At 44.6% G+C, this 15,567-nt stretch overlaps 2 protein-coding genes and 1 pseudogene across 3 annotated transcripts; 1 reads left to right on the top strand and 2 right to left on the bottom strand.

Moving 5' to 3' along the window:
• Positions 1-3,521: 3,521 nt before the first annotated feature.
• LOC9633897 lies at positions 3,522-4,784 on the bottom strand. Its single transcript, XM_024686748.1, has one exon. The coding sequence runs from the start codon at positions 4,678-4,680 to the stop codon at positions 3,616-3,618; it is 1,065 nt and encodes a 354-aa protein (XP_024542516.1). The 5' UTR covers positions 4,681-4,784; the 3' UTR covers positions 3,522-3,615.
• A 2,122-nt stretch (positions 4,785-6,906) lies between these two features.
• Positions 6,907-8,160, top strand: LOC112350478. Of its 2 annotated transcripts, XR_002993778.1 has the most exons (3): positions 6,907-7,534; positions 7,595-7,804; positions 7,862-8,160. XR_002993778.1 is itself a non-coding variant. In XM_024686749.1 (2 exons), the coding sequence occupies exon 1, from the start codon at positions 7,059-7,061 to the stop codon at positions 7,509-7,511; it is 453 nt and encodes a 150-aa protein (XP_024542517.1). In that variant the 5' UTR covers positions 6,907-7,058; the 3' UTR covers positions 7,512-7,804; positions 7,862-8,160. The 2 variants fall into 2 exon arrangements, 1 of the variants encoding a protein (XP_024542517.1); XM_024686749.1 differs by having other exon boundaries at positions 6,907-7,804.
• Positions 8,161-9,973: 1,813 nt separating this feature from the next.
• Positions 9,974-15,267, bottom strand: LOC9633896 (annotated as a pseudogene).
• Between the last annotated feature and the right edge of the window lie 300 nt (positions 15,268-15,567).

Genomic DNA, 15,567 nt, shown 5'->3' with positions numbered 1-15,567 from the left:
TTCTCCCAGCAAAGCCAAGGTGAGCCACTATCCATTGGCTTTATCAACAAAGATCTCCTAAGTTCTATATTCCCTCCTGTCTTTGAGAAGAATGCACCAATTATTGATGATGTGAGGACTGTTACCTTCGAATATGATCCACTAGATGATACTTGGCTAAAGCCAACTTTGGTCTCTGACCCTGTTGATGAGCAACAAAATGCTCCATGTTCCCACCATCAGTGAGGAATGTTATACTTTGCACTTGTAGTTGAGGATCCATGCACAAGCAAGCCCTCCTTAAAAATCTTGAAAAATGCCATATCTTTGCTTGACTAAGATGAAGTTGAGCTTTGCATTTTTGTTGATGGGAATGTCCCTTCAACCTATGATGAAGCTGTGGTTTAAAGTCTCACTTATGGACAAAGGGCATCAACAATAAAATGGATGCCTCGGTCAAGAACAACACATTTATAGAATGTGGCCAGAGGCTTGTTGACCATAAATGGGTCTTCAAAAAGACATATGATGCTAATGGTGGTGCTCCCCACTACAAAGCACACTTGGTTGCAAAAGGTTTCACACAAATATGAGGTATAGACTATAATAAAACTTTCTCACTAGTTGTTAAAATGGCTAATGTGCAGACAATCCTTGCAATAGCAAATGCTTAGAGGTGGAAAGTTCATCAAATGGATGTATAGTGATGCCATAATAGTCATTGCATTATATGTCAATGACCTCATCATTAGGGGCAATGATAATGCCATCTCGGTACTAAAGGGATCTTTGGCTAAACATTTCTAGATGAAAGACCTCGGGGAAGTCAAGACATTTTTGGGAATCCAACTGAAATGATGCATGAAGGAGCAAACCTTGAAGTTGCATCAAAGGCACTATATGGAATTGCTCTTGAAACAGTTTGGGATGGAGAACTACCATCCAGTGCGCACACCTATGCTGGTTGGCGCAGTCAACTTGTCCTCCCCTCAAGATGCACGGGAGCCTTTGGACGAAAATGTCCCCTTTAGAAGCTTGATTGGCTGCCTCATATATTTAGCATTGTCAACCTGGCCTAACATATGCTAATCTTGAGCCAATTTAGTGGCCACCCATGCACTGCTCACTAGAAAGCTGCTAAACACATCCTACAATACTTGAAAGGAACTATGGACAAAGGCTTATATTACTCTAACAGCAATAGCCAGCTCAAGTGTTTTACTGATGCTAACTGGGCCATGAACAAGGGGTGCAGGTCCACCACAGGCTTTTGTCTGATGCTCTATGGGGCAGCAATTAGTTGGACAAGTCGAAAACAGAGTGTTATTGCACTTTCCTCTATAGAAGTTGAGTATATCACTCTAACCACAGCATGCAAGGAATTTGTGTGGCTGAGACAGCTATTGAAGGACCCTGGGGCTGAGCAGCTAGGTCCAACCATCAGATGGTGTGATAATCAGAGCAGCATTGCCATGACTCGCAATCTTGTTTTCTATGGGCACAGCAAGCACATCCTTGTGCAGTTTCCCTATGTCAAGTTGAAGTTGGCATCATGTGTGTTGACTACTTGCGGACTGGGAAGATGTTTGCAGATGTGCTGACAAAGCCTTTGGGACCTGACAAACTTGTCACCTTTCGGATGCAGCTTGGGATCCATTGAATTTCAAGATATAAACCAGCTCATGAGCACATGGACCATGCTAGCTTTTGTACCTTTGAGTTTCCTCTAACAAGTCAGGTGCCTCCAAAGGATGCCATCTCACCTAGGAATCAACCTCAAGTTATAAAGTTGAGCCATTTGAGAAGCTCGTCCAGTTGTGGGAAAGTTTATTTGAAACAAAACTTCAATAAATCACTATTGGATGTTTGCCCTTCAATCTATCACTTGTTGGATGTTTCTCTTCTGCAAGCCTGAACTCGAGGAACTACCACAGCCAATGCAACACATGTATAATTCAGCAAACTTGTGAGAAATGTGATTGATATATGCAGTTTTTATGAAGTCATACACCAGAAGTTAGCTTCCAGTTTTAACCTGCAAACATGTCACCCACAGATTTTGAAACTTACTTTCTTTCTGGAACTCGAAATCCACGAAACTTGTCCCGGCTTGGACATTTAGCAAGCCATTTTTTTTAAGGCATCAAGGCTTGAGAATGTGTAGTTGCAGAACGAATTCCCATCAAGTAAGCCGCCTTGTGCTGTAGAGCACTATTAACACGAGCGCTAAATCGTGGAGTAAGGAGAGGGTATCAGCCGCGGCAATCCTCGGAGCAGCAGTGGCAGCAGCCGCATTCTACCTCGGCCAGTCCCTCACGGATGCTGCGAAGTCACTGTCCGAATCGCTGGATTCTTATACGAAATCCTTCCAGGGATCGTTCGATCGCGGATTGGCCTCTTTGGAACGCGGCATTGACACGATCGGCTCGTTCAAGAAGAATGGCTGCGAAGTCTCTTTCCACCCGATCGGGTTGATTCCATAGTGTGACGGTAAGCGAAAATGCGAGATCTAGCACTCATAGTTTCTCTCGCCTTGCAGCTCTGGCCATGATGATCGGATCGTCCACGGGAAAGCAAGCGCGCTGGCAGCGAAGCATCGGTAGCGAAACAAAAGCGATCGGTTTTGTTGTTTTTCTTTCTTTCTTTCTCTTACTTTCCTTCGACTGACACGTTTTGTATGAGATTTGTGGACAGACTAGAGCAAAGAAGGGACTGAATTCCTATGGCCGTGCATGTTGCGAGAGATCTTGCGAACTTGGTAATTACTATCTTATTTTATCTTTTTTTCTTTGGCTTTTCAGAGGGACAGTATGGACAAACGTATCCTAGTGGTTGATCTCCACGACGACAAGCGGAGTCAAGGTGGCTGGAATGCTAGAGAACTCAAGAACATCAATAACGTCCTGCCGAACTTATCTTTCTCGTGCCGGACGAGGCACCCGGATTGGAGCACCGGGACAGTAACTGGACCGAGGTCGAGCTCGACTCGTCTCTCCACGCTCCCAGGAAATATCCCCCCGCCTGTCCGTTGCTGGCGAGAGGTTCCAGAGGAGCGTCATCAATGGCAAAGAGCAGCATCACCGTGGGTGACTCCGTGGAGAGAGCACGCGCACTCTCACAAGAAGATCACGGGGAACGCTAGCGACGTCCCACTGGAGGAAGCTTAGAGCAGCGAGTACTACTACTGCTTGGTCCTTTTCTCAGAAGAAGGATAGGATATGGTGGCAAGAGCGAGACTGGGCTAGTGATATCCACTCGTTCACGGCGTCCGGGGTCCAGCTGGGGGTCGGGGTCTCGGTCCTCGAGTTTGATGCTTTGGTCTGTAGCAGCGGGCCGATCCGGTACCAACAGCGAGAGCAACGAATCCCTTCGAGAGTCGAGTTTCGAGTTTCGGTGGATCATCGAGAGGACCCTGTGCCTGGCGTAAGTAAGTTTGTTAGGAACTTTGGGAGGGCTTCGTTAGCTGCCAGAATGGGACGAGGCTTCATGTCCCTGTGGAGATATGTTTGCATTGGCGACAGCAGCAACACAAGACAATCAGGTGGAGGAAGAATTTGTCATTGCGTCCAAGTCGGAAGTTCCCGAGCTTAATAGACAGAACTTTCCTTCAGATAAAATATCTGAAATAATAATAAATCACGAACCAGAGGTGTCCTCACAGGCAAGCCCAAAGGCAGCAAACAACGAGCCACTCACACCCAACTTCTTGGCATCAACATCAAACTCCACAAAGTTGTTCTCTTGCTGGGCAGTTCCAATTACGCTGCGTCCATCCTTCCCAGCGCTCACAAACGCGAAGCACGCCACATTTCTTATCCCCGGCTTGGTCACCAGATAGTTATCCCCGGAGACCATCCACGGGATCCCGCTCACCACCATCGTCACGTTTGAAAAAGTAGTTCGCTGCTCCACGCTCATCTTGTAGCACAAGTCCAGCTCTCCAAACGATGACGAGTCCCTGCCCAGCTTCTTCTCCCCGACCTCGCGAAGAAATCCATCTCGGAGCATCTGGTACGCGGCCTGAGGGAGCCGAGTGTAGCGGAAGCTCGTTCCAATCTCCACCATGGTAATAGTGACGGTGGTCTTGGATCCAAGAGAGACGCTGTCGAGCTTAAGGTGGTAAGAACCCGAGGACGAGACCGTGAGTGGGAAATAGAGCATTGGCAGGGACGTAGAGTTGAGGATGTCCGTGTTGTGGAAGACCCTGTAAGGACCCTGCTGCCCGATGTAGAGCTCGCCCAAACCGCGGCCAGAGCTGGAAGCCAGGCAGTACGTGAACCTGTGAGCGAGTTTAGCCGATCGAGAGACTTGGAGTGGTAAGCTGGAGCTACCTGATGCCGCGAGGCCAATCACGTTTCCCTGGCTGCTGCTGCAAACAATGTCGATGTCGACGGGAAAACTGGCCTTTGTCGTGAAGAAGCTGCTCGTCGCGACCAAGAGCTCGAAACTGGCACGGTTGTTGCTACAGCTTGACACGGAGACTTGGTTGGAGCTTGTATCGATCGTGAAGGCTTTGGTATAGCTGGTGCCGCTGCTCGTGGAGCCAGCATCATTGAGAGTCACCCTGGAGACATACCTTGTCTTTCTACCGTTGTTCACTTGCCTGGTTTCAAAGGGCAGAGAGAGCCTTGGCTGGGACTGAGCAGTGCAAGATATAGCAGAGACGAGGACGAGGATAAGAGTCGACGTGATAGCCGCCATTGAGAAGAGCTCTACGCCACAACAAGGAAAACTACGGCCTGAGCAAGTGATTTCGACTGCGGCTTTCGAACCTCGATGAAATAGCTTCCGTGGATAAGAACTCCCATCTCGAAAGCGTTGCTCCTGGTGCTTCTTGTGATGGCGATGTACTGGGCAGAAAATAAATGAATGAATAAAGAAAAATGTCCATACCACGCCAGGTGTTGTACCTTGCGTGATGCTGCCTCTCCGAGCACAGTAATAGAATCAAAATCATTATAGTTAACTTCATTGGAGCTTCTCAAGATCTCCACGTAGAACGTCTGATTCCATTTTTATCTCGCTATGCTTGTACAGCATCATCAGGAAGTACTATGAAATCAATCTTTCACGTGATACCTCAAAGTTGAGACGGTTGTTGATACTGACGGAAAAGAAAGGCACTTTTCCGTTAGGATAGATGGTAGAAAATTTTTCAAGCTGCGAAAATGACACACTGACAAGAACAAGAGATGAGAAAATCAACAGTTTTTATACCTTATTTACAGAGGCTAGAGCCACTCCATCATAGAATCAAGCGCAAAGGCGTTTAGAGTCACATTCCGCACAAAGTCATTTCGCTCATTAACTGAAACACGGAACGCATGAAAGCTCAAACGGTACAAAAAATTGCGAGTCATACTCATGGTGCTGGAGTTCAAAGCACACTAGCTGTAACGATAACCATTTCGATACTTTCGGAAATTAATTGTTTGCCTGCGTTCACAATCCGTGACTAATATACCACAAAATCCCCAGAAGGAAGGTCCAGAATGGCTCCTCCTTTGTGAACGGAAGGCAATGTTAGCAAACTGCAAAAGCATTAAGCAATGGCCGACCAAACCCATGAGCTAGACTCCTCCTTAACTAGTAAAAGAAGCACATTGAATATGAACTCATATGTCTATGCTCATGTGCTCTGCAATGCATATCCAAGTCACTAAAACTTTATGCCAAGCAATAGAACATACCCACAGAGGAGCAAGACACCTCTCTCACTTTTGGTCTTGCAAGGCAGTGTTAATACTGAAGAGCATTTGGATCAAGAAGAGGCCCTGCATTAGCATGAGAAAAAATACACGGTCACTCACCTTTCGTTGACTGATAAAAGAAGCTATTCATGAGGTTTGCTTCTATATAAATAAATCAGGGCAGCTTTACAGATTTAGGGTTTAGGGTGATGGGCCATGTGACGTAATATTGGAAATTCTTTCAAGGGTCAGCCTCGACAATGGAGCTTCTTCCAATGAAACTGAACAGTCAAGTGCAAATGAAGAGGGGGCTACTAGGCTAGAACTAGAAGATGATCAGTCGCAGGGCCAATCTTCGCAAAGGATGGTAAAGCTGCCTTACGAGATACAAGGGCATTTAACACTTCCATGTCCTACTGGAGACCCGAGTGATGAGTGGGGAGTTATGTGTTGCAGGGAAGGCTTTGTGCTCATGTATTGCAGAAAGCTTGGAAAATCCCACTTGTTCGACCTTTGCAAAGGGACTGATCATCCAATCACTTGGATGACCAACATTTCGAGCAATCCACAGATGGTGTTTTTCAAAGATAACATCTACGTTGCAGCTGATTTCAGGATCCAAAAGTACAATCTGCGCTTGGACAAGTGGAGTGTGCAACAGAGGTTTCCTTTGGGTTGCAATTTGGAGAGATTGCTTGTGTTGCAAGATGGGATTGTTGGGGTTTTCAAGCGTGAGAGCTTTCCATACAGCGGGATCCAAAAATTGGTGCTAGAGTGGAGGTTTCTGGATTTGGACTACAAGGGCGTTAACAAGAAAGGGTGGAGACAACCCTTTGCAGAGGATATTATTGAGGATGGTGTGATGCCAGCCATGGCAACTTTGAACAAGGTTGTCTTGGTGATGATGAAGTGGTTCCAAGACAGCAACGCAAACTGGCTCTACTTTTGGAACGAAGACAAATCAGAGTGGGAGTTTTTGGATGGAAAGCTGGAAGGAGGGAGAGTAAGTGAATTGGTTGTGGTTGGAGATAATCAGCTACATGCATACGATTCTCAAGGAGCTTTGGTTTCGAAGAGTAGAGTACATTGGGATAGCAATGGTCAAATATCAAGTGTGAAATGGGTCTGAAAGGGGAGAATGTCATAGATTTGTAGCTTAAAACTATCCAACAGGGCTAATTTTCTAAATTTAAGGTTCTAGCTTTAAGGTTTGAAAGGATTTGTAATTTAGTTAAATTTAGGGTTCTATGAGCTTCAGATCCACCGGTTTGGGAATCGACAGGAGCGGCGGATTTCGCCCTCCTTCCCTGTTAGCGGCGTCAATCCGCCTAGCTTGATCATCGCTCTCCCGAAATCCTCGAAGAACTGGCTTGAATCGCCGCTGTAGATATGGACGGCGCTCTTGGTGGCGCCAGGCGTGGAGTAGAGCACTTGATCCGAGCGGAGGACGCCGCGGCCGCTCCTCAGGTCCGTGAAGTAGGCATTGTCGAATCGGAGAGGGGTCTGGGAGTCGAGAGGGGAGAAATTCTCATCGCTCGAGGGCGTGTCAGGGCAGGATTCACGGAGGGATTGGAGCAAATCCTTGTCCAGCGCTGGATCCGGCTGTCCGGTTCCCATGAAGTCGTAGAGGCGATCCTTGACGACCGCGCAGCGTGTCTGGCCGATTGTGTGAGCTCCCGAGAGAGCTACCATTTCGTCCACGGACAGGCCTTTGTTCTCAAACCTTGTGATGAGCTCTTGGGTGGTGGCGTTGGCGAAAGGTATGTCCTGCGCAGCGGCCGCCAAGCTCGCCACCGTGGTGTCTCTTCGGCCATAGTGGACTTTCCAGTGAGGGCCGTGTGACTATCACAGAAGAAAAGATGGTGGTGAGAGATTTGATCTCGGCATTTTCCTTTCGCTCACCGCTATGACGGCTTCTCTTGCAGCTAGAGCCAAGAGATCGGCGCAGGAAACCACGCCGTCGCAGATTTGCTCCAGTTGGAACTTCACGTCGTCGATGACTTCGTAAGCTCGAAAAAAGTTTGAGTTTGGAGGAGCGCTCTTCTCGCCCAGCCTGGGAGGAACGTCGTCCAGGAGGATTGAAGCATCGCAGCCCTGCAAAAGAAGTTACGCTCCGTCTTTTCGATCAACTCAAGGTACTAGTGAGATTTGCCTTCGAACTTTACCGTGACAAAGCAGTCGTGAAAATGTAGGCGAAGGAGTGAAGCTGCGATCCCTGGCTCGTCCTGGACGAACTTATTTACGGTCTCTCGCACTGTGGTCTCGAGATTGGGACAGGAATCCTGGTAGAAATCCGGAGTGAGGTGCTCTTCCAGGCTCCAATCAATCACTGCCAGGATCAAAACGAGGAAGAATGCTCGATCCATAACTTTAGGAGGAGCTCTTGTGATCATCATCGTAACGGACCCAGGACTGCGAGATTTTTTCTACAAGGGAATTCGGTTGCTGAAGCTTTTATAAAGATGCTTTAGGACGTGTGTTTCATTTATTACTAATCCTGTCAGTTAAATTTTTTCTAGGTCTAGGGATTTGAGCCGGGAACATTTGAGCTTGTGGAAAGAGAAAATTTCAGAGGAGAATTTTTATTAAACACTCATATCACAGAAAATGCTTTATTCTTCAATCTTGTGATTTTATTTTTTAATTTTTTATCTAATTCTAATTTTATTTTTCTTAGGCTCTTTGTAATCAATATTTAATGTTATGATTTTATTCTTAAAATATTATTATATATAGTTTCTAAAATTCAAGATCATCATCATCATACTCATATATTTAAATGAAAGAGCTAGTATAATAATAGCATATACTGGGGACACTTATTTTGGGTATATGCCAAGATCTAACGGCTGAGATATAATTACAAAAGGTAATAACTTTGCAAATCAGAATTTTTTTAATTGTGGCATTTCTCCGTCACTGTTCCAGTAGCATCCAAGATTGCGTACATGGCAGCCATTGGAAACCAGGAGACGTACTCACAAAGTCTTATGAAAACTTGTAGACTGATCTGTGTGGTTTTCAGAGATTATCCAGATTCATGATCTTTGTATAACACACTTAGATGGCAAATGTGGAGTCCCATATTGAACTTATTTCCAAATGCCTGACATCAGCCCCATGCATTTCACAGTCATCTCTACAGAACACGACTGGAGCTTGACCAGCGAACAAGTATGCATTCTTATTCTTTTCATGTTTACTTCAAGGAAACCTTCTACAGTACACTTGGATGAAATCTGACCTTGAATCTGTCGACAGATTCAGTATACCATGGATAGTTTTCACAGGGTAACTGTTTTTATCCACATTTTCATTCTGTAAACTCATGTGTGCTATTTTTCTTTCAGTCATCTACGTAGTACTCCACTCAACTGCTGGGAAGTATTTCTAAACTTCTACCATATGTGGATCTGAAATTTGTAGCAGCTGTGGAACCATTGCTCTTGAGAAAACAAGGTAAAACACGAGCTCTTCAAAGGGAAAACTAGAATGAAATTGTCTTTGCACAGGTTGATTTAGCAGTGTGGGGGCATGTTCACAACTACAAGCAAACTTGTGCTGTGTTTCAGGGCCGCTGCCTGCAGCACCCGATCAAGGATTTAGTGGGTGTCAATTTCCTTGACATTACAATTTACTCGGCTCCAGTTCACGCTGTGGTTGGCATGATCAGGTTCAGCCTGGATGACTTCCCTCGTAATGTAAGCTTGCAGCTTTGTTTCCTATATTCAAGCTCTTTATATGGTATTGATATTATGTTTTATTTCGTTAAAGTGGAACTTATTCAGTAAAGTGGGACATTAATTAGCATGTGTCCACATGCCATTTCCTAGTACTTAATTAATATTTATTAATATTTCTATCAGTTTTTTAATTTATTTTTTATATTTCACAATATTATAACACAAAATCATATAAAAAGTTTTTAATTTATAAATTATAAAGCTAAAACTTCAATTTTTTATTGTTGTTATAAAAATGGCATGTGGCCACACACCATAAGTGGGATAATGAAAAATTCCACTTTAACGAAATAAAGCATTATTCTATTTTTTTTTTCTGACAGTTTAGTTCATGGAGCTTGATTCGAAGGTCTGCATTTGGATATGCAAGAGTGACAGCCGATAAGACAAAGCTATTGTTTGAGGTAGATGAATTGCGTTCTTGGTTCTTGTATATTATTTATTTATTTTTCATTCCAGTACATTACAACGGACGGAACAGTAGTTGACCGGTTTAAAATTGCCATGGGGATTTTCCAGGCCATGAACGATTTTAAGATTTACAAGTTCAATAGTTGGCTGTTAGAGCTTGCTGATTTGCTTGATGCTGCCAAGAGCTCTTGCTTTGCTGCGCAGCACCTGTTTTTGGATCTTGCCAGTCGCAGTTTTGTCCAAGGCCGCGAGAATGATGACGCTCTTTGGCACCATGAACTTTGGCAAATGCTGACGACAGAACAAGAGTATCTCCTCCTCGTTTCTTCTCACGCTGTGCTTGAGGGACACAAACGCGCATGGAGACTCGCCCCACTTCTCGTCTGGCCCCGCCACCACAGCAGCTTCCAACACTGCTGGATGCCTGGAAGAAAAAGAAGCAAACTTTAACGAGAAACAAAGAAGAAAAAACTCTCCTTTTACCTGTACAAGATGCTCTCCACTTCCAGGCTGCCAATGTTCTCCCCTCCAGAAATGATAATATCCTTGATCTCGATATATCCATTGGGATGCCAAACTGCCAAGTCCCCGGAGTGGAACCATCCTCCTCTAAAGCTCTCCAGCGTCGCCTGTGGATTGTTCAAGTGCCCCTTGAATGCCATGTTCCCATGCATGCAAACTTAGCCAATGGTGACACCGTCCTTGGCAACAGGTTCCAGAGTTTCAGAGTTGAGCACCTGTAAGCCATCGAGGAAAACGTATTTCACACCCTGCCAAGCCTTGAGCCTGGCCTGCTCATTGGGCGAAAGGCTGTCCCATTCGGGATTCCACTCGCACACAGTGCATGGACCATATGTTTCCGTGAGCCCGTAGACGTGCATCACATGAAACCTGAGAGCTTCGATTTTAGCCAGGACTGCTGCCAGAGGAGCCGCACCCGTGGTCATTATCCTGACTTGCCTGTGTTGGAGCCGCGAGAACGTTGAGCCCGTTGCCGCACTTATGATCATGTTGAGCACCATGGGAGCAGCGCCAAAGTTGGTCACATTGTGCTCGGCTATGGCAGCAAAGATTCCTTTGGCCGTCACTTGTGGAAACGAGGAACTTTACTGCTATACGAGCTTAAATGAAGAGATGAGGAAAAGCAAACCTGGTGAAGACATATGTTGGTCCCGGCCAGAGCTGCGACTGCCCAAGGAAAGTACCACCCATTGAAATGGAAGAGTGGGAGAGTCCAGAGATAGATGCATGGCAAGCTTAAGCTGGCTTCACGTCTTATTCTGGAAGAGATCAGTTGTAGAATTGTGGAAGAAGACGTAGAATAGAAGACATTTTTTTTGTCTATACAGAGATCGGCAGTGGTATTAAAGTCAAAAGTTCTCATTGTTGTTCCCCTGGATGTGGGATCTCAAAAGTACAGGTGATGATCTGGCGAACCTTGTTGGAAGGTAGAGAGTTTTTTTTTTTTTTTTTTTTTTTTTTTTTTCCTCCTAATGAACAGCTTATCATTTGCAGACATTTTCCAGGAGAATGACTTGCAAATGCCAAGGGGCACAAGTTTCGAGATGCATGAACGTGGGTACAGTAAACATGCCACTTTTGTTCCGTTTCAAAGTGTCACTTGAGTTATTTCTTCTCACAGCTTGATCATCTCCAGGAAATGGTCCCATTCAGCAAGGAAGCCAGTAACATAGCTTAAGTCTCCAATGTGGAAAATTACATCTACGACCTCTTTTGCCATGGCATCAGTAACTTGCAGTGCACCTGGCTGCAAACATAAATAGTTCAGGAGCGTGAAGTTGGCAAGATGTAAGAGTTTCTGAGATTTAACTTAATTGGATGTAATGCTCCAAGCTGTCATCTCGTTCAGCCTTTCCCATGTCTCCAAAGATTAAAAACTTCATACTGTAAGCTCCTCCAGCCGGAGGAGTAGTGAACGTTTTCAAGTTGGATCAGCCAGAATTATCACTGCAAATAATCAGACTTTAGAGTCAGCACAGAAGATGAAAGAAAACCTTCCTTACCTTCCATACCGGTACAAATATCTTGTATCAGGCCTAAGATTTTGGATTCGTGCAATGTGTATGAAACCAGGGTCGTGCCAAATGTGGTCCCGGGACAGCATCTACAGAGGAAAAACAAAATTAAAATATAAAAAGGAGCCAAGAGAAAAATAGAAATCGACATCATACCACGCAAATCTCCTCAAGTATGACAATTGCTTTCACAGGAAAAATCAGCCTTCTCATGCTCAGTATGCCAACAACATTTTCATCTAAGGAATCCTGTGATGAGTGAGATACTAAAAAAAGCAAGCATCCATGCAATGTGTGAATGGTAATTTTTTTCTTCTTGCTATCTCATGTGATATAAGAGCTTATGTTTCTGTGCATAGGGGAGAATATCATCCAGCTGTGTGGGCTGGGAAGTATGTGAATAGCTGGCAGACATCATTTGACGTGAAAGACAGATGGCCACAGTAAAGTTCTTCTTCTTTTTCCCTTTCTTGACCAGTTTCGCTTGCATAGCGGATGACAACAATTTGTGGGCATCTCATGCTCGTCCCAGAGGCTGGAATCATAAATTTCTCAAGTTCTATCTTTCAGATCCCGAAGTGGGGAATGGTTGAATGTCCTTGGTTGAATATTGTTCACATTTCAGCATTTGGTCTATCATGAAGGTTTGATGCTCGTTTCTCATTAACCTAGACTAGAGTGCCTTGCCTCAGGCACCTCTCATCATTGGCTGTGAGTTGAGAACAATCACGAAAGAACACAAAATTTACAAGAACACTAAGATAATAGCAGTAAATCAAGGTAAGTTCTTGAAGATTGGAGGCACTACTTTCTTAGTATCTTTCTTTTGACATGTAGAATATAGGGATGCAAAGTGAGCTGGATAGGACAATCAGAGGTAATTACTTCTTATTTGATACTGAAAAAACATTGTGTGATTATGTAGGTCTTTGTAAGCAACCAAAGAGAACAACTTAAGAGACGATCCATGGGGTTCAAATATAGAAGGAAAGGGCCCATGAACAAGAGTGCACCCCCTTTTTTAATTGGTTAAGGGTCTTGGGATATTTGGGGTTAAGCATCCTTGGGTTTGAATAGTACTGGGCTAGGTGACCTGTCGGGAAGTCTAAACTCAGAAGTTTACATTTGGTATCAAAGAGGTCTCGAGTCTAACTCTGGCTAGAGGAATCACACCACATGTTGATTAACATTTGGCAGGTCCAATTTGCTTTCAGCTTCCGTTCATGAGGGCATGAACTTATAGGGAAGTATGGTTGCTTATAATCCGTCTAAACTCAGAAGTTTACATTTGGTATCAAAGAGGTCTCGAGTCTAACTCTGGCTAGAGGAATCACACCACATGTTGATTAACATTTGGCAGGTCCAATTTGCTTTCAGCTTCCGTTCATGAGGGCATGAACTTATAGGGAAGTATGGTGGATTATAAGCAACCAAAAAGAACATACAGGGAAGTATGATAGATTATAAGTAACCAAAAAGAACAACTTGAGAGACAATCTATGGGGTTCAAATATAGAGGGAAAGGGCTCATGAACAAGAGTGCACCCCCTCCCCTAATTGGTTAAAGGTCTTGGGATATTTGGGGTTAAATGTCTGAGAGCTATAGTTTTCAGCTTCCGTTCACGAGGGCATGAACTTACAGAGAAGCATGACCCAAGGGGTAGGGTGTCAAGAGAGTGGGGCTTTTGAGAGAGCTGCAGCTTTCAGCTTCCGTTCACGAGGGCGTGAATTTACAAGGAAGCGTGGTGGATTGTAAAGTGTCAAGAGAGTAGGGCTTTCAAGAGAGCTGCGGCTTTCAGCTTCCGTTCATGAGGGTGTGAACTTATAGGGAAGTATGGTGGATTATAAGCAACCAAAAAGAACATATAGGGAAGTATAATGGATTATAAACAACCAAAAAGAACAACTTGAGAGACGATCTATAGGGTTCAAATATAGAGGGAAAGGGCTCATGAACAAGAGTGCACCCCCTCCCCTAATTGGTTAAAGGTCTTGGGATATTTGGGGTTAAGCGTCCGAGAGCTACGGCTTTCAGCTTCCGTTCACGAAGGCATGAACTTACAGAGAAGCATAGTGGATTGTAAGCAACCAAAAAGAACAACTTAAGAGACAATTCATGGGGTTCAAATATAGAAGGAAAGGAAAGCGTAGTGGATTGTAAGCAACAAAAAAGAACAACTTGAGAGACGATCCATAAGGTTCAAATATAAAGGGAAAGGGCCCATGAACAAGAATGTACCCCCTCCCTTAATTGGTTAAGGGTCGTAGGATATTTGGGGTTAAACGTCCGAAAGTTACACTCATAAACAAGAGTGCACCCCCTCCCCTAATTTGTTAAGGGTCTTGGGATATTTGGGGTTAAACGTCCTTGGGTTTGAATAACTTGGTTAAGGGTTTTGGGATATTTGGGGTTAAGCGTCCTTAGTATTGGATTGTGTGACTTCCTAGGAAGTCGAAACTCAGAAGCACACAATACAGAAAGTACACAATATATTACACAATTCATCATTGATATATATCTTTGTTCTGTGTGGGTTATAACACGAAGATTAGACTTCAAGGTAGGAGGATGGTTTGAACTGGAAATAAATTCCCATGACTGTGGGGTTTATATCTTGTCCAATATTTCCATGGCAGAACTGTACTTTAATAGTGGAAGATGAACATGGGATGCCAACACCACTGATTTCTAGTTAAAAAGTAGATTTTAAATCTATTTTCCTTACTTCTTCAAACTAATATGTGTTTTGTCAAGGTTTTTTGCAAGTCCTTGCTTAAAATGCCTCAACAATTGGAGAGCATATAAGGAGAGGAACGACAAGGGTCGCATTCATACAGCAACCATGTCGCAAAACTACATCAAGCAGAAAAACCTCTGGCCTTCAACAGTTTCTTTGAAAAAAATGAGTCTCGGAAGCATATACCATGCACATTTGATTGAGCCCCCCATTAGCAGTCACTAAAAGGTAACCATTCGTCACTGCTGTGGGATCCAGGCCGCTTTCCAGGCTTCGCTGGCGGTGATCCCATGGTAGTGGTGAAGATCTATGCTCGAGAGACGAGCCAGATGATGCTAGAAGCGCTGGGGGAATCTGAATTGGAAAGATGAACAATTTCAGGCAGGCAGAGAGCTTTCCTCTGCCGCTGGGAATGTCGTGCTACTCCAATATTTTCTTCAGTAACAAAAGCTTTGACGGATTTCTCTCGAAGGTGAAATCCTCACTCCTGGACATTTCTCAGACATTGTTGCTGGGCGGCCAGAGGAGGAGGCACTGGAGGCAATGCATACGCTTGTACAGGCGTTTTAAACCTCTTGGACAATGAGAAGGGTGTGAGAGCCTTCATGCCGCTGCTAAAGTTCCAGGAATTGCTCAAGGAGCTCTCTTTCATGAACAGTGGGATCTCCATCGTGCTGTATGCAAGATTGTCACCACCGCCAGCTCTCTCAAGCTCTTCCACTTCCACAACAACATGACCGGTGATCAAGGAGCCAGATCTCTCACCAGGCTTGTCGAGAAGGTTGTCCAGCTCGAGAACTTTCTCTTCTCGTCAACTAGAGTTGGGTGGCACTGGCTTCGGCCATCACTGGTGGATCCAACCTCAAAGTTCTTGACTTGAGAGACAATAGGTGGTGCTGTGCTTGGAAAATTTCAATCATGTTGAATCTACATACCGTGCCATGAAAAAACTTTCCTGGATTTTGTTCAT

Source organism: Selaginella moellendorffii, unplaced genomic scaffold (assembly GCF_000143415.4).
Source record: "Selaginella moellendorffii unplaced genomic scaffold, v1.0 SELMOscaffold_50, whole genome shotgun sequence".
Classification (NCBI taxonomy): domain Eukaryota; kingdom Viridiplantae; phylum Streptophyta; class Lycopodiopsida; order Selaginellales; family Selaginellaceae; genus Selaginella; species Selaginella moellendorffii.
This window is presented reverse-complemented; position numbering and strand designations above follow the sequence as displayed.